General features: G+C 37.1%; 1 protein-coding gene across 4 annotated transcripts in view; it reads right to left on the bottom strand.

Moving 5' to 3' along the window:
- Nucleotides 1-5,786: 5,786 nt before the first annotated feature.
- KIF16B (kinesin family member 16B) overlaps nt 5,787-22,966 on the bottom strand; it is a 146,903-nt gene continuing 129,723 nt past the window's right edge. For all 4 annotated transcript variants that reach the window (XM_085305597.1, XM_085305599.1, XM_085305600.1 and 1 more), the window contains 2 exons: nt 22,213-22,296; nt 5,787-7,331 (listed from right to left, as the gene is read on the bottom strand). In XM_085305597.1, the coding sequence (XP_085161723.1) occupies nt 7,173-7,331; nt 22,213-22,296 (243 nt within the window). In that variant the 3' untranslated portion in view covers nt 5,787-7,172. The remainder of the gene's footprint in view (nt 7,332-22,212; nt 22,297-22,966) is intronic.

Below are 22,966 nucleotides of genomic sequence, written 5' to 3'. Positions count from 1 at the left end.
AACACATTTTAGAGCAAGTTCTTGGACATCTTTGTGGTGGTGTTAGTAGGTCACAGAGCCAGCTCTGATTCTGCAGAGGAAAGCTGAGGACATTAAGTAGTGGCTAATGGGTTAACCTCTTGGTGTCAATAGGTTCCCAGCTTCTGTAACTTCCATTTGATAGAGYTGGAAAACCCTTGACATTTTGCACCAAGGGATTAATTTGAAATGGGATGAGAGCTTAGTTTCAGTTACAAGCATAGGTTTAATAATAAGCGAATGAAAAATTTAGGTTACCTAGAGACCAACTAGAGTGTAAAATTGTCCTTGAAGGTGCTTTTCTGTGTAGAAGGTGAAAATAATGGGGTTTTGAACATAACAATGCTGGAGGAACGGAGAAGAAACATGAAAACAGATACGTCAGCTTATTTTCACATCTCTACGACAGTAAAAACATTACACCTAGGTAGTGAAAAGGGGTTAACCCAATGCATGCATTTGACCTTCAAAACTGCAACTGAAACATGATTTATGTTAAAAAGGGATTCAGCAAAAGAAYCGGAGAAACAGAACATAACTGGGAACACACAGGGAAATCACAGAGCAAGTYCCTCTCTGCTATTTGTGTGGAAGCCTTAGTGGTCAGGGAGTGCTGAGTTTTGTTGAGAAGGTGGCACAGAAAAGAGAAAGCAGCAGTTCGGATTCTCTCCGTGTAAGAAATCACTCAAGTCAAGAAAGTCCTGTTCCTGCTAGTTTTCCAGGATATCATCGAGGCATTCTCATGTTTAAAAGCCTTGTCAAGTTCTTGCTTGAAAGCATTGTAATTGCTCAAAAGCGTTTTGTAATGCTCTAGTGAAAATTGTCACATGCCTCTTGGCCTGCAGGGCAAAGGATGCCAGACAGGTGTTACTGAAGTTGCAAAACTTGTCCTGTAAAAATGTCATCATGAAAGTAAAGGCCAAACCACTCACATGCTTTCACATGCTGCCCTTCATTTACTTCACACAGAATGAAATGCATGTTACCATTATAACCTAGCAGAGACTAAGTTACAACTGGGAAGCCCTCAGCATTTCTCATTGACGCCCTTTGCTTCACCACTAAACCCTTCCACTATTGTTACAACAGAAGGAGCAAGTGAAATCCTTCTGCATATGAAATTCGTTGTGCTAAAGGAGGCTCTTACTGCTAGTAGGCTTACTACCTTTGAGCTCTCCTGGTTCCATCCAGTACAGCAGCCAATGCTATGCAAATATTATTGTTACAACAGATGAAAAAATCATAATATATGTATGTTTAGAACAAGCACATTGATTTTTAAAGTTTTCTTGCAATGTTCTTTGCATACTTAAATTTTCCATTGCTTTTCCAATAACAACACCCCACGCTACACCCACAACAGATAAAGTCGAAGTCTGAAACACAATTAAGATATTAAGATGTAGCTTCATCTGTGCACATAAACCTGAGCACCGGCTTATGGTTGCAGAATGGTGCCAGAATCAATACGACGCTCAGGCAGCTTGGAAGCCTGTCTGAGAGTCAGATTTCACACACTGCCGAGCAACCTTTTAGCGATGGTGAGAAGAGGGGGCATCCACGGTACTTCCTGGAAGCGCTTACTTCACAGAACTGGCATTTTTCTTTTGTCTGCACAGCACTAATGAACACTTCTTAACTAGAACATGGAAAGTAACAAGACGGATTCAAACTTAGGAAAATTAGATATATATGTAATTGTCCACACAGTGCTGTGCTAACCTTGGGCATTCAGAGTGCTTTACTACACCTACCTTGTCTAGCACTCTAATGCTCAGATACTAAAATGATGAGAATCAGAGATGGCTATGGACAGAAATGAACTCAGTAGGAACAAGTGATTTGAAGCTCACATGGTTTCAGTTTCYCCAGGACAATTCTTGAAGCTCTCATTATTACTGTGTTCATTTGCACCGTGAAAAAGAAATACTTCCAGCCCATGCATCTCCTGGCTGTCCAGATACGGGAACAGAAGAGAACCATGATGCAGAAAATCCTGAAAACACACTGAGATTTCTTGAATTACACAAAATCTTCATTATTTTTTTCTTCATTTTTGAGATGCTGAGTTCTGATGTAATTTACAGTGCAAAAAAGCAAAACTATTGGTTTCTGCAGAATGTGACCAAAAACTKGTCACAATCAGTGATCTCCAATCCATATCTTAAGGAAACAGAAAAAAACCCCACTTAATTATGGAAACAATCCATTTCTCCAGGCAACATTAAAAACAGTTAAGCTGGAGAAAATACAGTGTTAGCTCAGCCTTGTGCAATGACGTTGACAAAAGCAGGAGTCCAACAAAGACCTCCTGACCTGAACTCCTCCCAGCCTATCTCCAGAAGGAAAGAAACATCGGTAGGTAGAAGAGACCCTTTCTCAAACACATTTCTTGAAGAAAGGTTCATGTCAARTGTTAATTACAGTGGAAAAGAATATTGCAATGATCAGGAAATAGTGCAATAGTACTCCCAAAAGCTGTAACATGGGAGACCTCTGAAGACTCAGAAGTTCAAAACATGTAAAAAGATCAAAGAATTTGTGTTCCACTTTTCTAGATCAGAATTTCCCTCATCAGAAGATGATATAACTACCTTTGTTCAATGAAAGTTTTTCTTTTTTAACCTTCAAATCTTCCCAACACATTCTTATAAACCTTGTAAAGGCTTATAAAACAAGAAAACAGAAGGGAAATATTCTAACAATACGAAGCATGAGAACAAGCTGTTCAAGCAAAACTGTTAGGTAAAGATAGAAGAAGCTATCAAAGGAACTGCAAAGGACTTTGATAAAGTCTACRGAGCTCTAAAAAGTCAGGAAACACCAATTTCTTAAAGACAATAACAACAAAATACTGCTTAAACTCTGCCTGAACACTCAAGCTGTGCTAGAGGGAGTTGACATTTCCTTAGCTGTCAATATGACATGGGAGAAAAATGTGAGTACTCATAAAGAAAAATTATAAACAAGGAAATGGAAATAAAGAATAGGGCTTCCTACGCTGCCCATAGCAATTTTTTGTTAAGTCTTTTTATGCACTGGAGACAAAATCCGCTGTTCCAAAAAGCTTTCCCCCATTTTATCAAACATTAATGAGATACCTTTAGGGTTCTCCCCCCCTCCTTTTAAAACTTGAAAAAAAAATCTCTAGAACACAAGGGAATATATAACTTCTGTGATTTGATATTTTCTGTCCAATTGGACAAGCTCTTTTACTGATGTAAACATAATATAAAGGATGGTATCACAGAAGTTTAAATATTTCCCAGAAAAAACAAAACAAAACAAAACAGCTCACTTCTGCCTGTTTTTTCTGTTTTTCTGATTGGCTTTGTTGCCATTATTTAAGAAAGAAAACTGTCACTTTTGAAAAAGCATTGTTTTGTAATCAACAACCAACAATAAAAAAATCAAAAGTGGCAGTAACCAGTACATCAAAAATTCACTTTGACTTCTGTCAAGAGAATACACTAGGACAACTGGATCTTAGGGCCCACTGCAACTCCTCAGATTGTATTTGCTCAGGAAGACCTGTGAAGGACCYTATGTTATTTCCCATGATCTGGTTAGAAGCCAACCAATTTTTGCTCTTCAGCTTAACCAAAATTTTATGTATTTTCAGGTCTAGTGAAACAGAGAGAAAATAAACCCAGGGCTGGACTCACTCAAAGCTAAGAATCTTGGTAAGTTAAAATAGTTTATCTCCTACAATTCTGTGGTTTTAGTGAAAGACAAAGAAAGCTAACAGCATGCAAAATTGCAAGCTTTATCACAGTCAAGTACAACATATTTCTTACTCTCATATACAAAAAGTTTAGAGGGACAGTAAATGGCAAACTCTGCATAGCTTTTAAAGGCTCATTGATTAAACTGGAAAAATTGCGTGTGAATTTCTGTAGTAACAAATTCAGTGTTCTATATACACAGCTTTCTGTTTTGTGTATTTCAGTTCCCTGTTTTCTGAAAAAACTGTACTAGCCTGTTAGACGATTCTTTCGTAATGTTTTTGAAGCTGATAACATTTTGAAAGTAAAATTCACAGAGAATTTCAGAGGCAGTAGAAATCTTTATAGGAACATAGTTCGCACTTCTAATAATTTCAACATGCACCTCAGCTTCTWTTGATAACCTCTTATGAAGAGGCACAGTCTGGGCTTAAAGACTGCAGGTTATGAAGAGCCATCACATTCTTACTGATGGTATTATAAAATGACACCTCTTAGTCTAGCATTAGCTTGTAATCATTGATTAAACTCTGGATTCCACTGAAGGATAAGAAGGTAAGAAAAGCTGGTAGCCTGGGGTTGTAGTCCTAATTACGTGCTTACACTTACATTTCTGTAGCTTTTAACTTGATGACATTTTAAACAGAGTGATTAATCAGTCTTTACTTTGCTATCTGCAGTAACACTGCAGGCCAGATAAACTAGCCAACATATATTAGCCACCTTATTAGCAGATTTATACCACCAGAGCATCTGGTCTTCTCTGAATTAATTTATGCTGTAGACAAGAACTGAGTACTAGTCTTTTTTTAAATGAATGTGAAAAATACAGATACCCATATTTTTTATTCGAGTTTAACCCTCTGTCCAGTTGTGTGGGTTTTTTTTAAAACAAGTTCTCCAAATCCAAAGTGACATGAAGCATGTGGCTTACCTCTAGGAGTCCTGCATGCTCAACCCTTCTTCCAAGCATACATTTTCCATGTGGCACAACAGTTTTACTTAACRAGTTCTGCACTGCTTGGCGTGGGAAAGCGCTTAGCTGACTGCTTGGCACCACTGACATTTTTTTCAGCTAGAAAATATGCAGGAATTGGTTTTGCACAGCAGATAAAGCAGCCTGCCAGYCGTTTTTTTGGCCTACCAAGTGCTTCCATAGAAATGGCACACAGGAAATAATGCTCTAAAGACAGTAATGCAAAACTCCCTTTTTGAACTCTTTAACATTAATTCTTCATTATATTGTATTGCAATGGGATGGGAGGAGGACAGAGCCAACAGAGAGGAGAGAACAAAAAGACTTTCTGGTTTTTGAAGTGAGATTTAGGGTAGGAGTTCCCATGCTGATATACACACCAGCAATACCTTGCCCAACTTCTGCCTCTATGGATGCACTCATACGGGCCATCAGAGTAACCGCGAGCAAATGAAGCTACCAATGTTTTAATATGTGCAGCAGCAACAAACTCCAATTATCCAGCTTACCAGTGGGAACCCCACAAGTACACAACATTGACTTTTTGATTCAGGAAGCAAGAGCAAAGCCGAAYGGCAGGGTGGAGAAGGGAATGATGGACTGGCAATGAGGGCTGGAGGGAGAGAAGTGAGAGGTGTAATACAAGCACAGGGCAGAGCAAGGAAGGTGAGGTCAGGTCCCTGTGGGTGACAAAGGGCAGGTGCAGTCAGCATGCCAGTGCAGAAGCAGATGAGGGAGGCTGGGAATCTAGGCAGCAAAATTGGTTTGGGAATCTACAGGTCTGGTTGGAATTCTTAGCTTGAAAACCTGGTTCCCAATTTAAGGTACTAAGATATACAAGTCTCAAGAGGAAGATATTTAAAAGGTGTTCAGATACAGTCAGACATATCTAAAGGCATTCAGGTCTGCTCTGCTCTGGTATCATTGCTGATAATAGAATTTCTGTGGTTTAGAAATTTTACTCAACATTCATTTTCACTGAAATGCATCAAAATCACCAAAATACTCCCCCAAATTAACAGAAAATCATTGTAATAATATTTTTAAATTAGTATAGCAGGCTAAGCTTACTAATGGAACCCAAATGTCTTTATTCATCACATTAAATGTAAACACACTGATGTTCCTATAATTTAGGTCATTAAATAGAACTATTAGTACTGTTGTCAGATTAGGTTTTAACAATCATTTTTGACAACATGGAGTAGTTTGGTTATCAAGACCTACAAGAGCCAAGTGATGGCAACTCAACAAACGATGCTTAATATTCCTAACAAATGGCACATAAACCCCACACTTCATTATGCATTTTAATACCTGAAAGTTGTTTGATTCTGATTTTTATAGAATCAATTATACATAAAAATGTACATGTTCACAATTCCAGTCACAGTGTATATTTTTGGGGGGATGCATAGCAATACAAAATGAGTTCTATCTGTATATACATGTGCAATTATGAATGAGTCCTGAGTAATTTTAAAGTACTGTTAGTAAAATCCTGTAAATTTTAAACGATGCAACTAAAACTCAGGTTTTACAGTGTTATGCTATTGTAAAGAAGCTATTATAAAATATATATATAGCACTTTGCATTGGGTTTATGCATAGCTCTAAGTCCTGTACAGTGCTCAGTATCCAGTTACATTCTAAGTAATTAGAAAATGCAAAAAGATGCTGACCGCATTCTTCTGTAACTATTGCTTTCTTTACTGTTTAATTAATGGCAAGTGCTTCATTCTGCTTCAAAATAATCATGTCTGGAAGACTTTTATAGGGTTTAAATTATATTCTTTCTGTTGTATGTACTTTGTAAACATTCAAGTCACCAAGGCCTCACAAAGGCCCTTTAATTCTGAGAAAACTATACAGGCAAAAAGATATTTATCTCCAGGGGAAAAAAAAACAAAAAACAAAAAACAAACAACAATGGAGTATGAGCATGACTTTAAATGCCACAGTATGCTATAAGGAAATGAAACAGGAAATATTCTTCAAGGAACAGCGTGGCGAGAAACCGAAAGGAAACTGGGCTGCTCCAAAATCTCTGTCATTATGATTACGTGGCCACAGTAAACAGGAGATGCTTCTGCATGATCATAGCGAATTGTCTGAGCAAATGTAAAGGAAGTATTCCCACTACTGAGTGGCTGCAAACAGCCTAAGAGTCAGAATTTTTGTACATTATTAACAGCGCAAAAAAAAAAAAAAAAAAAAAAAAAAAAAAAGTCTGTACAGCCCATGCCAGTAAAATGCAGGCACTAATAGGAGAACTGGTAGAGAACAGAGGCTAGTGTCAGGGTGTAGCTGTCATCAGCTGGGAGAAGTTCTCATGAAACTTTGCAGGCACAGAAGAAGATGCCTTTTCTTTCCCCACTCCATTCCTCTCACACCACGGAAGGAAGGCACCACTTGGACTGTGCTCCTCTGGCATAAGGGGCCTGGCACAAAAGTTAGCTGGTCCCATGACTGCTATAGTCAAACACACCTTTCTTGAAGAAGGGAGAGAATTCACAAATGGTATGCTTTGATAGAGTCAGCCCCACTTTATCAATGTGCAGTGGAGATGATGGAGATTTCAGCATCGCAGAGAAAAAGCTCCGGAGGTATTTCTGTGGAAAGAAATGCAAAATGTCGTAAGGTTTTCTTGACTGTACTGTTTACAGCCACTTTATAGAACTAAATGAAGAAGAGTGTAAGAAAAAATCTCCATGGACAATGAAAAACACTTAAAATAACCAACAGCATTTGAACTCATCTAAAAAACCTTGTCTCCTGAAATGTCTGTATTAAGATCATAAAGGCAAAACAGAAAGGGAACAATTCCCACTTTCTTCCCCTGCCAAGCTTAGTAACTGCTTTATACCATACTCATGTAATGCTCTCTGCTAATCGTGACCTACTAACACTACCATTCAGCATTACCAAATACCGTACCAGGTGCAACCCTCGATCTGTTCTGCAGGAATTTCACTAACTGTGGACACAAAAGGACTTCAGAAATCTTTTACTCATCAAGACCCTACACCCATTACACTGAAAAGGATTTGTTTTGATCAAGGTACAAACATTGCACAAATTCACTGCTATCTCAGAATTTAAGGACATCTTCTCACTGGTTTGCTCTCTAAACTCTCTCTCTCTCTCTTTTTTTTTTTTTAATAATAAAAAAAAAAGGTCTGTCGTAGAGCAAGCTTTTCAGTTCCAAAAAGGTAACATTCACCAACCACTGTGCAACTTTGATCCATTTGTACCTAGAGAAAATGTGACAGACGCATATCAACATGAAGTTAGTTTTTGAAAACCAGATAGAAGTTTTCACATATGGTTTGAATTATCACAATCATTTAGCATGATTTAATTAGCCACGTTTACAACTTTTGAATGAAACGTGGTAGATAAAACATTGATAAGGTAGGTACTAAAAAATTACCAGATGTCACCCAAGTAGCTGCAAGGAAATCTCATCTAGAATACACAGATAGAACAGACAGAAGAAAAATAACTCCAGAAATTACCCACTAATCTTAGATTCAGAGGCAAATACATCACAAAATAAAAGAGTACAATATCCYATGAAGAACATAAGGTTTAGCTGAATGCAGCAACTTTTGGATCATGAAAGTGGTTCTTTCAGGAAGTGGGTCCTTTGAATAACTCTTCTCAAGGAGAAATTCTCCATACCATAACCTGTTATATACTTAAACGCCTCAGAAACCAGCTGAATTAATATCACAAAAAGCAGAACAACAACAACAACAACAAAACTCGCAGTTGGCACATAAGCTATTCTCTTGGCAGGATTGGTGGATTTTCTTTTTTATTCAGATCTCCCACAGGTTGTATCAATGTTTATGAAAAAAAAATTCATTAAAACAATGCCTTCAAGATKAATTCCAACAGACTAAGAGGTAATTTAAAGCAAGCAACAGATGTCATGTCAACATTTGTCATAATTAGTTCACAAAACAGGTTCCTTTAAAAAAAATCCCAGTCCAGTAATGCCTGAAGGATGAATGTGGTAGAAAATCAAGTGCAAAACATAGCATACTATTAAGAGTTCTAGCACTGCGCTGAAAAGTTACTGCAGTAATTTCACTTTATGGCAATTGAAGGCTCAACGGCACCAAAATTTCTCACCAGAGACATTATAAGAGCAATTGCATTCACCTTGGTAGGTATGGCCAGATAATTGACTGTCAAGCCTTTCCTGTAGAGACATTATTCATTGCTTTGGCATGATGGTTCTAATGGTAGCRCAAAAAATACCTCTGCTATAAGCATATACTTATCTGACATGGAAGYGCTAAGAACAGCAGGGATGCTTATTTTCCCAGGTCTGAACAGCAGTTGCTCAGTGAACACTACAGATTCTTTGAACATGAGAAAGAYATTTGGGAAAATGGCAACAATGAGACTGTACCACTTTCTGATGAAATTCATTTTGTATGAAGGTTTCTAGCCATATGGCTTACCATTATGTGCTCTTCATCAACCATCTCTGAGCAAATTAGCCCTGCTTTAAATCACATATCTGCATTTGACCTTGCTTGTAATGCTGACGCTTTAGCATAACACAGGGTCGATGTGCCCTCCACATAAAGAAGCTGCTGCTTCGATGAAATTATGGCTCCTCTGCTCAGATATGCTTGCCAGGAGTTAAGTCCCATAGTGAGGGAAACAGATTGACGACAGAACTGTTTGTTCACACTGTACTGCATATGCCCCTGTTAAAGAGTTGTGGCTGAGCAATAAGGAGGAAGGTTGTTTTGTCCGGTGTGCTGCAGTGTGGGCCAGCTAGAAAAATATAGTAGGAGGAAAGAAAGACTGTCCCCTCCCGGCACGTACTCTGTGGAAAGAGGCTTCCTGAATTTGACAGATGAACAYGATGGGATAGACAGAGAACAGGATTCACAGCAAGCAGAAAGTGTGGCAGGAGCACATCAACACCAAGTGCCAGAGATGACAAAGAGAAAACTTTCTCTTAAGAGATTCAGAAGGGATTTGGCACGGCTTTGTTGTAATCCAAGAAGCCATTGGAAGCTGCTGGACTAGGAGAAAGGCTAGATGAAAGGATTTGCTCTGCTGAGATCCACTGGGCAGGACAGAGTTGTTTCAAAGTTTTTATTTTACATGCATCTCAAGAAGCAGATACGATTTTTCTCTATTTACAGAATTACATCATTATTTATGCTCAGGTAAAACTAGGTAGGAAACATTCTGGTATCTTTTAGTGTGTTCCCTTAAAAAAAAATAAATAAATTGAGTAGTCAGCTCAGGATGCCCTCACAGAAACATGTCCAAATTTCATATGAAATTAACACTGTGACTCTCTACTTGCACTTTACCAGTAGCATCTAAATCCTTGTCCCAGATATGCAAAGCACTGTATTATAGCAAACTTACTTTTGCTAGGTTTGAATGACTAACTTTGAAAGAAAAAAGTAGATGACTGCTACAAATATTCCCAAGGACACATCTTTATTACTTGTTTTTCTTTGTTAGTCTTTCAAAACAAYATTCATTTGTTCTGAATTGTTTAGTGTAGTAATCAGTGTTCTTCAAAACGCACTTATGAGTTTCATTTTATTATTAGTGTTCAATCTATTATATTGCTGGTTTGCTGGAAAAAGAGCCTGATTATAAATTTGTAGATGTCTCAGTATAAGGGCATATGACCCTGACATTGTAACAGGAATGTAAAACTGGTAACTTTAAAACTGACAGAGTTAATTACTCAGTCTAAATATACATTCAGGAACATCAGTTTATGGAATAGTCCTGGCACATAGAAAATTTTTGAAGGTTAAAATATCTTAAAACTTTGTCCAAAACAGGAAAGCTAATGTTTTTGCCCTCTTGGCATGCATCATAACCTTCATGACCTTTAAATTTAAATCTATGACAGCTATACTTGCAAGTTTTAGTTTTGTATTCCAAGTACTTGGAAGTAAGACTGGAGAAAAGCTCAAAGCATTTTCTTCACTTGTTCATTTGAGTAGCTTTCCCTCCATTTCTATTATCTGAATGGCAGAATAGTAACCATTTAAAAGTTATTAAAAATCATTATTTTAATAGGATTCACCTATTTAACAGTAGGCCAGTGTTCATTGCAAGTGTAATCCATCAGCATAGCAAAGTCATTCTAATGATTTTTGCACTACTTTGGGATGTAGGGACCTCAAAATTTCATACATTTTAACACAAATCCATAACTTAATTTAAAGTTATTAAAGTTATTACAATCAAAAAGCTTTCTGGAATGTGAAAGGTTTTTTATCATCTTTTCAATTGTGACATATTATAGAGGAATCCAATTCAATGACACTGTTCCCAGAATCTATTACAAACAGCGACAGCCTCAGAGACCAACACACAGCTTAGCAGGAATTGGTTTTTTCATTAAACTTTGGTTTGCTTAAGAACTCATCAACTCTGGTACTTCTAGAAAGYGAAGAAACTTTTAGAGCTTGCCCTCCCCTACTACTGTTTCTAGTAACTTCTTCCAAAGAGGCAGTATTTTACATTCTTTAACACTTCACAATTGGCATAATAAATGTCATATACTAATATTTGAAGGAGCTGAAGGAGCCACAAGCAGAAGCATCACGAAATAAGCCCTGCAAGGCTTTGGGTATTTTTGAAAAAATAGCCTCTTCCCCCTCTCTCCTTTCTTTTAACACCTGCACATCAGTTTGACAGTTAAAAGCTTTGCCACAAGGTCGCAGAATGTCATCAGTGGCAGAGGCAGCAATAATTAACTTGCTCATCTAACTTTTAGCATTGGCTCCTCTCTTCCTTAAATATATATGCTGGTTTCCCTCAGCACCAATCACATAATTATTCTGTTGACTAGTGTTAAAAGCTGCAAGCTTTAAATCAAATCTTGATTTGAATTATTCATACAGCAATGCATATGCAGGTATCAACGGCTGTTTTCTATAGGATAAGTATTTGATTACAAAAAGAAAAAAAAAAGGAAAGCCAAATTAAAATATATTCCCTGGCTCTGAAAAAAACTACATTACGCTGCAATTAGTTTCCCTGGTTTCAAAAAGTAAGATATTCCTGAGGAAGAATCTAACCAAAAATAAGCAGACAGGCAGGAGTGTGTTTAGCAGTAATATGTTTGGCTTTCAAACTGTGATCACAAAAAATAAGGATCTGCTTAGAAGACAAAGCATGCAAAGGGAGCCCACTATAACTTCAGAGGTCACAGGGTATCTCCTGCCTTTGCCTCCCAGAAATAAGTTGCTAGGCATATGCAAAAGAAACACTGAACACCTTGGGACCCTCTCCCAAATTAATCAACTCTCTCTATTTTTGTCCATTCCATGGTGTTTTGAAAAATATGACTTCTAGGATGATTTTTCAGACATGAAACACTAGATAAATGCCAGCTGTCATCACTAAGAGCAGCCTCTGCTGAGGCAAAGAGCTTAGTTTAAATGACAATGACAGGAGATGGTGTCTCACAGAGACTTCAGGTTGACCAAGAGCCCAGTCTGGGGTGATCCTATATACCAAATCTGAAGAGAAAAGGTCTTCCCAACAAAAACAGGATGCAAACTTCTCATCAGTTCTGCTTCTTTCATGGCCTTTTTTTTTTTTTTTTTTTTTTTCATATTGGCAAAATTCAAAAGGAATTAACCCTCCATAAAGGGAGGTATGCTGAGGGTATGACCAGCAATATCATATAGAGAGAGTGGAACAAAGTAATCCTGCAGAAGCATCAAGCCAAAGGACTGTAAGCTCAGCTAACTCAGCATCCTTCAGGACACAGACCACATAATAATCCCCACACAGGAAAGGATTATCTGGGTCAAGAGTGGGGGACAGGGAAAGCGATTAGGCAGAATATAGGAAGTTTTGGTATAAACTGAGTTCCAAGGGATCAGGTCTTCTCATGCCAAATATCCTAACATTATCCCATGAGGGGTACTCAAGCCAAGCAGCCTGAGGCATTCTGTAGCCTCTGCAGCCTACAAGGATAGCGCGATCCTCCAGGTCACAATCCAGTCTATCCAAGTCAAGCTTCTACCTTGTGTCTTCTGCTAAACAATCCCTCCTTGTCTTTAAAACCCAGTGAAGCTAACTGGCTAGCAAGATATGGATAAATGCCAGCATAATGCTCTGATAGATGTCTTAAAATTCATTCCAGATCCATTTCTGGGTTTGTATATGAGCAAGCAGCAAAAGAACTGGCAGAAAGCAAAAATATTTTAAAAAATGAGTTAGCATTGTTTTGGAGTACTAACAACCTCCAAATATGGGAGACCACACGCAGATATAGCTAGCTCATGCACAATTTGATCTTCTCTTGTTGCTTTTTTCTTTTCTTTTTTTTTTAAAGGAAGCATGAGGTCTGAATCCTTTTCCCCAACACCTTGACATATATTGCTAGATATCATAAAGTAGTTCTGAGTAAAATATGTGAGCATGACAGAATGTGATATTCAATATCTCAAGTTATACTTCAGGCCCCTCAGGAGGTAGCTAATGTCACCTCTGTATCTGTACACATTTACCACCAGCACACACCCTTAGGTCAYTATGTGCAGCTGTGATTTTGTAAGGATGAGAAAATGACTTAGTGCCCAGGAGACTGCCTTGTGCCAAAAGGATCTGATTTCTGTGAAATACCTAAGGAGAAAGTTTCTAAGATTGTGACATGATCATCTGAGCCAGTATTTTCTGCAGAAATACCAGGAGGGCTTAATTCTCCTTATTGAAAAAAAAGAAAAACAAACAAACAAAAAAAACCCACAAAAAACAATACAGTATTAGGCGTTGTCAAAACCGTGTAAAGCTTCATTAAAGAGTCAGAGGTAATAAATGCCTCAGGAATGTATCTATCCCACGTGTATCAGAGACCTTGCTCTAGTCTCACACAATCTGTGGAGGCACAAGGATTTTTAGGGAGAACGAGGAAAGCCTTGCACATGCTTGCAAACGGCAAGGCGCAACTGCATTAGTCATAATATTAAAGGGAGGGTTATCTGCTTCATATTGGCAGACATTAATTAGGTTCAGGGCTGGATTAACTGGCTTCACATTATACAAGCAAAGAATAAAGGAATGATTTTTTTTAATCAAACCCTTCCTGTTCACTTTGATTAGGCCTAATCAGAGGCAAAACTGTTTACAGATAATTCCTAGTAGTCACTAAAATTAGGAACTTCACAATCAGTATCACTTTATCCTATATTTGCATGTCTTATAACTACAGAGACAACTCCACTGCATTTACACTGACAATTTCCCTCCAAAACAAATTGTACGTATAGCCACATACAACACACCTGCAGCTCTCCTGAAGCACACTGAGGTTAAACTTTTAGCTACAACAGGATATAAATTCCTTACTGTCAGACTTTGACGGATCTAATGTGCTATTATTAATGAGGGAAAGAAAACACATAAAAGGAACAAGAATTGCTGAGGAAGAAGCAGACAAAAAGACCTTCCTGGGAAAAAGGGTATTTGTTGCAGAACAGGCAGCAGGGTTCAGCTGCCTGTGCAGTGGCTGGCTATGTTTCTAAGACACTGATATTTATGGGTTTCTGTCAGCAAAAATAGTAAGAGTATGGCAAATTAGGCTAGTTTTGTTTAAGATGCTAGCAAATATCTTGCCAATGTGAACTCTTAACTTGTTAGAGCCAACCTGTTAAGCAACTAGATAGAAAAGGATTAGACCGAAAGTTCCTACCAAAAATGTAGTTTAGCTCTTTTGTTACTRAACAGACTCGCCCATACTGCTCCCACACGTTAACATGGCCATAACTGCTGAATTCACAAAAATATGATTTTACTGTGATAGCAAAGAATTGAGCTTTCACTTAAATTGAAGCTGTAAAACTGAACTATGAAGGCTTGTGTTCTTGGCTGCTTTAAGTCACTGCAGTGTCACCAGTGCTGCAGCAATCTATACCAGTGATGCACTTAACCCAAGGCTGAGAGAGAGGCAGGAATGTCTTTGGATATGTTTAGAGGTACTTATGTGACTTAGAAATTAGGCTGGTAAGAATCGAGCTCTTCAAGAAACTGAATTCCATTAAAACACCAGGACATACATTCTTATGTCCCTTGGGAAATTCTCCCTACCTTTTTATGCATGCTGTATTGCAAATTCCTTGAATCAAGGTTATGGTTTTCTCAACAGCTATAGAGGTGACAGTATTATTACTACATCTCCAAAAGTGCTTGAGTCCCACTAAAATTTAATTTTACCCAGGGTGGTACTGAAATTCACTTGAATTCATACACCTCTTTGAATTTTTGTAACATACAAGCATTCTGAGAGATGCCAGTTATGATTCAAGGTGAAATTGCTCTCCCTGGTTTTCAAAATCCAAATTATTCATTATAGCTATTTAGAGCATTTTTCTGTGCAAGTCTAACGGCATGAGCATATTTTGTTGAATTACTATTATGTTGCATCAATTGAATTAACTTCTGAAGTCAGTCTACATCCCAAACTACAATCTTATTCTGCCTGAAATTCATATAAAATCCACAGGACTTCGTATTTCTTACAATGTCTGCATGTTAAAAGCTTATGTTCATTGACTTTAAGTAGCTCCAGTAAAAACTGAATTGTTGTCTGGTGGAAAAAAACAAAGCCCATCAAGAAGTATGATTTACAGTTGTTTTATCTGTGTGAGTTATCTTCTGGAAGTAAATGGTCATATTAAAAAAGATCAAAACAGACCTGACTAGTGAAGGAAATCAATCTTTTCTCCAGAGCACAAGTCAAAACAAGTCCTGTCAAAACCTATTCAGAAAGAACAGAAGAATTGAATTTACCACGCATCCCTGGGCCAGCAGCAACAGTGTGTCATCTGCTGCAGCAGCCTTGGCAAGCAGCTACCAAAGCACTCGACATGCATCACCCTCAACTTCCTTTGGTGAAATCAAACGCTAGAAGATGACTGATATGCCTGTTTTGAAAAGGGCTAGCACTGAGTTCAACCGAGCATCCTTGGCTGAGCACAGGATTCATCTACGTCTTATTCATCTACTCACATTTGTACAGAGCCATTACTGGAGACCAATAACAGTGCACAACTGTAAGATTTGATTTGTAGGAGGATATTGAAAAATTTATTCTGAATTGACAGCAAAACATATCACGATGTGGAGCTAAACTATGAGTTGAAATTATATGCTGTCACATTTTCTGAACTTTTTAAACCAGGATAAACACGCCTTCTTATTTTTCTGATAGTCTAACATCTCTAAAAAGACAAGATAAAAACCCTCTGAACTGCACATCCTTTGTAACTCTTAATTTGTAATAGAGACAAAAAAAATATCATGGAAGATCCAGTTTTTGAGGTAGAGACCTGAGATTACACATTGAAAGAAAAACTTCAACACTATGGCAAAAGGGTATATATACTACATGAGAAATACTTCAAGCAAACTCCGCAGACCAAGGTTTCAGACCTTGATGTTGAACGAGCCATCGAGTTTGAGCAAATCAGATCAAGGAGCTGCTTACATTTACTCTTCCTTTCATGCCTAGCAGCCTGTTGGAATAAAGCTTGAACTGAACTCTTCTAGAAAAATCCAAGGCTTTTACTTCTTCTAAACTATCAACTTTTTCTTCTATTGCTACTGTAAGAGTACAGAGGGTCTGGCTGAGATTCTATGGTATTTAATCAAGGTAACATTTTATTGGTATATGATCAACTGCTGATGCATGCAAAATCCGAATTTCTACTTATTTGTATCTAGTGAATGTAATCAAAAAGTAAAATTGATTTTACATATTCACTTTAAAAAGCCAACAGGGCCTTGCACACAAGGTAGCATCCCCCCCCCCCAAAGATGAAATCCTTTATTGCTGAGAGCTGCTACAACTTTTTGAGGGCTTCCACTTCCAAGGAAAAAGGCTAGGTGCCGTGGCAGCCCTAGGGATGCATGGAAAGCCATGAACCTGGCATGTGAAATTGCTCTCAAATAGCTAACTGCAAAGGTTTTATTGTCTGTATACAAGCCAAGACTTCAGTGTCATTACTAAGTAGCTGCTATTTTTGTTTTAAATCATTTTTAAACATAACTAGAGGTTATGAAAGGCACTTGGTGTAAACAAACTATGCCTAATTTAGACAATTATCTTTGACATAGATTTCATATATTTGATATTCACAGCTCCTCCACCCCCAACAATTCTCTTCTCTTCGTGGGAAGGGTCTGTGCTCTTTCTTTCTGTGTTCCCATTACATTCCCATTCCTCAACTGGGAAATTGAAATCATCACTCTAAGGTGTAGCAATTTGGTCATTCAGACAAGGAGAATCAAACAACCTTCTCCAGGATTATTAGACACTGAAATTTGTAGCATTTACTTCTGAAATAGCAGTCATATCTGATATGCATTGATGTCTGTGACAGAAAAAAAAAAAGCTTAAAAGTTTCCTTTTCTCCTTCAACGATTATCAAACATATTCTGAATGCTTTCTGAAGTCCACTTCACTGAGATGTTTTTAAGAACAGCATTTACACCTATACAGTCAGAGTGACATGCTCGATCTGCAAGAACCAGGCTGGTGAACAGTTGGCTTTAAAGCTCTTAAAAAGCTTTGGTATTAGGATGTTGTTGTAAGTTGATACTGGAGCCTAATAATTTCTTTTTAATAACCACTTTTAACTGACATGTAATCATGTAGCTTTGAAAGGTCTTTGTGACAGGCTTCAGTGACAGAAAAAAAAATCAGCTACAAATTGTAACTCTTACTGACCCCACTTTTGTAATAGAAACATCGATTCACCTGTGACTAGCATGAAGCAGATTGTCTCAATTAAATGGATTAATGGATGGGCTGTGAAGCAAAGGCCAACTGGAGGAACTAACAAAGTCTACGCTGAATATTCAGATGATGAATAATCTAAAATTTCATTAATATATTTCTGCCCTTGTGACTTCAAGGTAATCCTCAAGAAATTAATCAGGCTTGAACATACTCAGTTCGCCCACATTTGTGGGCAAATATTTTGAGATGTTTTCTCAGATGTCATTTCTGCTCGTTGCCACTGGGGTGTTAATTCTGTGTAATGAATTAACAGTATCATTTAAACACCAATAATAAATGCAAGTTAAATGAAAGTTGATAGTTGCATTATTTCATGTTTTCATTCGGAACTAGATTCTGGGAGTCATGCAAAAATAGCAGAATCTCATTTTCTAAAGAGGAAAGTTGCAGTGGCTAACTTCCTAGCTGTATATAAAAAAACTCCCCTAGAAGTTATTACCTTCAAAGGCACACAAATCAGAATACAAATAAAAACAGCAAAACAAAACAAAACAAGAGGACTTAGCTTCTCTGTCACAGAAGCATATTTTGGGAGCTTGATTTTGATTATAGGTATAGCAACACTTATATTCAGTCAGTTTAGTGTCTATAGTTCTTTCACAAGTCAGTTCTGCAGAACTGACGTAATAATTTAATTATGCAGTTCATACAAGATTTATTTCTGCCTCTTACATTTGCACCTATCACTGAAAAACTCATCAGCAGATATCAGGCAGTTAGGAGGTTAAAGACAACTGTATTAAATAAATTGAGCACATCTATCTTTTAAAGAGGTTCAGAGTACCCAAAAAAAAAAAGAAAAAAAAAAGAAAAGAAAAGATAAAAAAGAAAGAGCAGAGACAATGCCAGAAAGATGTAAAGATGTATGTGCTCCTTCAGAACTAGAAGCTTTACTATACTGTTACAGTTTCGGCATTCCTTCATTCCCTTAGCTATGTAAACAGCGGTAAAAGGAAATACACATGATTCCTACCGAATGTAGTGCTGTCTATTGGTGTGTCCCTGATTTTTAATTATTATTATTCATATCGCTTTTAATTTTTTTATTATTATTATTTTATTTGCCTGTTTCCTTTTGCTCTCCACAAACAGCCCTGAGGAAATTGAGCCCTGGGGATAAGGAATGGGAAACAYGTAACCAGGCTGTATATCCTTATATACTGGTTTCTAACTGCAAGAAGGAACAGATATAGACTAACATCTATTCATTAACTTTAATCAAAAGAATTCTTGGCTGTTTAATTTAAGGTAGATTCAATCAAGTAAGGTTGGCTCTAAAGTGAAATTACAGACTTTGGACTGCAGAACAATTAATTTAGAGTTTTGCCTTGCAACAAGTCCCTGATGAAATACTAAATTAAGAGACTGCAACAAGGCATTTAGAATAGGTAATTCTAAGTACAATTTGTGTGCTTTCTCTTAAGATGTACAGGCAAATCCTTTGTGCATACTTGCACATTATTTTTCAAATCTTTAAGGAAATGTAAGATATTGGTCACAAGATTTTGCATTACACAAATAAAAGCTAAAGCAAAAGTGTTCATGTTACAAACATATTTCACGTTAGAGATCAGAAGAACTCTCTTCAGATTCCTCTCATACATACAGAGAAAAGTACACACAATGTGTTTTCCTACCAAGAACCATGAAGCTTTGGAAGCTTTTATTTATTAGCATTTGTTCCAGCAAGGATTTAAAAAAAGGGGGTGGGGAGGGAATTGAATGTTTTACATGAACTTTGAATTTATTTTGATTTTAAAAAAAAATCATAATTTTCATAATTTGGGGCTTGCTGGAGCCTTTTATTCAAAGTAGTTTCATCCCAGTTGTGTTGAAACAATACTGCCACTTCTTAACTCAAGCTGAAATGCAGACATTTTACATGATGATCTTAAAAACAAACAATAAAACCCTCCAAATCTAGTTGCACTGAACAGTGTCACAAAAGTCCTCATGCTGTTTTCAGTACTTCTGCTCCTGTTAYGGCTAGAACCTGAGAGGTGAGGTGTGGGGGAAATAAATAAAAATCAAACTCTTCATAGGCTGCCCTGGTTCCTGCAAAGGATGATCTGACAGATCTTTTTATAATTAGGTACAAAAAAAATTTCCCTGACTAAAGCTAAAGCAAGTCAACTAAAAAAAGCGTTTAGATTTCTGCAGTAGCACTAGCTCTCTGTTTATTAGAGTTGTACATTTAGTTGATTTTGAAGTTGAAAAGTATAGTTTAGCTGCTACCATAACTCCCATTCTAAATGCTTCAATTTTCCAGATCAGACTGTGAGTTGCAATTTAGTTTTGGTGAGTTTCAGTCAAATAGCATGACTAAAGCATTTTCCGGAATTAGCAGCTGGTTACTGGAATGGCCTCATGGGTAAATGATAGCTTAACTTGTCTTATAGTTCAATAGTGAATTTGAATTTTAGTTTAGTGTTACATGCATATTTCAAAAAGAATAGTATAAATTAAAAAAGTAACTGCTGTTGCTCACTGATGACCTGTGGAAGGTACTCAACTAGTCAAARCCTTTCTATTCCACACAATTCAAAGAACTCAAGTCACAATCTATTCAAGATTTGTAAATACCTAATAGAAAAAAATGAATGGGCAGAGTAATTTCTTTGTCATCCAAAGGGAAACATTTATTGTTGCTCTACTAGTGATTTCACAATATTGAATATTTGTCCAGAACATTGTTATCAGACTGACATTTATCAGTTTGTCATCTTTTAGTCATTAAAGTCAGCTAAGACATTGGATAAAAATATACATTTCTGTAATGCTGGAAGGCGAGATTTGCTTTTTAAAAAAATACTGCATTAGCTCTTGACTAACCATGTGAAACGATCAAATAAGCTTTCATGCCATACTATTACTATAACAACACATAACCTCTGAGGCTTGAAAGAGATTGTCAGGTTTTATGGCATGCAATAGCCTCACTAGATTTCTTTTTCATTGAAGAAGTTTTTTTTTTTTTTTTTTTCCCCTCTCTCTCTTGAATCAGCAAAGTACAGGATCAGGCATTAAAACCAACTGAATAAAGACAAGGAGAGACCAACAGTTTGTTATGAACAACTCAAGCCATATTTCTGCTAATTACCAAGGTCTAGTTTCCTAAACCTGTACCTGACTGAATTCCCAAATGAGAAATAAGCTATATTTAAAAAGCCCAGAAACTGTGTCCCTTGCATAGGCCATCCATTCGTTCACTKCTTTTATGAAATATACTCAAGGTTCATCGTGTGCTGAAAAGTATGWGAACCTAGCAGCCAGTCTTTTAAATAGAGGTGGTTGCCTGTAGCATGGTCCACTGACTACCCTAAGCAGTATTACTGACTGAAATGGCTAAGTCTACTATCTGCCATATGGTGAAATATATGTATGTCAACATACAAAAAACAACAACAGAAAAATGCTTACATACAAAGCTGTAAATACTATATGACCATAACAATACATAGTAACTCTAACATTTATAAACACTACAATAAAATAAAAAAAAAAAAAAAAAAAAAAAAAAAAAAAAAAAAAAAAAAAAAAAAAAAAAAAAAAAAAAAAAAAAAAAAACAATGAAGGGTCAGAAAGATTAAGGAGTTAAATTCCTTACTGGAACAAAAACATGCAAACTGAGTACGAGAACGAAATGCATTTATACCTTTACCAAGAGAAAATATTCAACCCTCCTCTAGAAGGAACATGAAACAGAAAGCCAATTAAATTCTATGCTAGGAGGGAGTGAAGACAGCTCCACATCAAAAGTCAGTGGGAGGATATGTTTTGTTTGCAGATCACAGAACAGGTGAAGTACATAGAAAAAATTCAAAAATGTAAACAAAAATATTATAGTTATAAGCAATCTACTTTATATTAATTTCTCTAAAGTTCTACTTAACGCTACTGTTGCTCTACAAGAGTAAAATTCTTAATGGCTTGCATGATCAGGCAACCCCCACGTGGCTACAATATAGTTGCAGAGTGTACGTGTTAGAAAAGAAGGAGAGGAAGGGAGAGGGAGACTAAAACCCCACTTCTTGCCCCTGGGCTACGAGAACAAATGCATTAAGATCAAAATATAAACTCCTAAAGTGTGATAGGAGCCAAAATTGTACCATCAACATAGTGCTACAGAACAAAGAAAAAACTCAAACCCTAAGAATCCCAGTAACCTTATCTATAATAAAACTAATTTCTAAAACTAATTCAAAGAAGAAAAAAGATAAACCTTCAGAAAGCTAGGTTACAAAATAAAGCTCAAAGATGGCTATATATCACTCTCCTTCTGTTACGAGATATTTGGATATGCTAACTATGATAAAATAGTAAATCTTCAGATAACAATGCATTTAAAGCAGCAAGTTTTTTAAATCTTGTCCTGCACAGAAACCATCTGTCTACAGTGAACAATTACTTCATGCACAACTTTTCCCTTTAAATAAATGTACTGTCTGTGAGCATCTCTAAAGAGATGCTTTTTTTTCTAGACTTTTTTTTTAAGGTATGTTTCATTACTTTGCAATCTACTGCTGCCATCTCCTGTGTTAAATGAAGCAGYAAGTAACTTCATACTTACAAGTAGGCTATTTAACTTTGACCATATGAGAACGGTTTCTATTGGTCAAGCACATAGAACACTATCTAAATACACTTCAGAAGTTTTTTTAAAAAGTTAGCACTACCTCTAAGTGACTCCGTCGTTCCGCAATCACTCGTTCATCCTTGTTCCCAAAGAGCTTCTTTGGAGGGAATTCTAAAGTAGCAATCTAAAAGATATAAAAGAATGAATCAGCATCATAAAYGACAAGCTAAAATGAGAAAATTCTCTTTCAACTACGAAGTGACTGGAAGAAGAAAATGCCAAATATTCATGAGCTGCAGTATATGCAATTAGTAAAGATCACATTATACATCTCTATGACATTATTACAATCTGGTCTGTAGTACTGCTAGGATAACAACACATTTTGTCAAAAAGGAGCAACAGAAAGCAAATTTAGGAATTAGATTGTTCCATTTACCCACATAAAAATTACAGAGTTGTAAACTGAACCTAATGTTATAACACCTGCTAAGAATCACAGAATCATAGAATCAGTAAGGTTGGAAGGGACCTCTGAAAATCATCTAGTCCAACATCCCTGCTCAGCAGGGTCACCTAGAGCACGTTACACAGGGTTGYRTCCAGGCGGGCCTTGAAGATCTCCACAGAAGGAGACTGCACAACCTCTCTGGGCAACCTGGTCCAGTGCTCCGTCACTCTCACAGGGAAGAAATTCCCTCTCACAGTCAGGCAGAACTGCCTGTGCTTCAATTGCCTCTTGTCCTGTCACATGGGACAACTGAAAACAGTTTGTCCCTGTCCCCTTGACACCCTCCCTTCAGGTACTTAAACACATTGATAAGATTCCCCCCTCAGTCTTCTCTTCCCCAGGC

The sequence above is a fragment of the Rhea americana genome, unplaced genomic scaffold (assembly GCF_003343005.1).
Source record: "Rhea americana isolate MKP2758 unplaced genomic scaffold, rheAme1 scaffold_223, whole genome shotgun sequence".
NCBI classification, from domain to species: domain Eukaryota; kingdom Metazoa; phylum Chordata; class Aves; order Rheiformes; family Rheidae; genus Rhea; species Rhea americana.
This window is presented reverse-complemented; position numbering and strand designations above follow the sequence as displayed.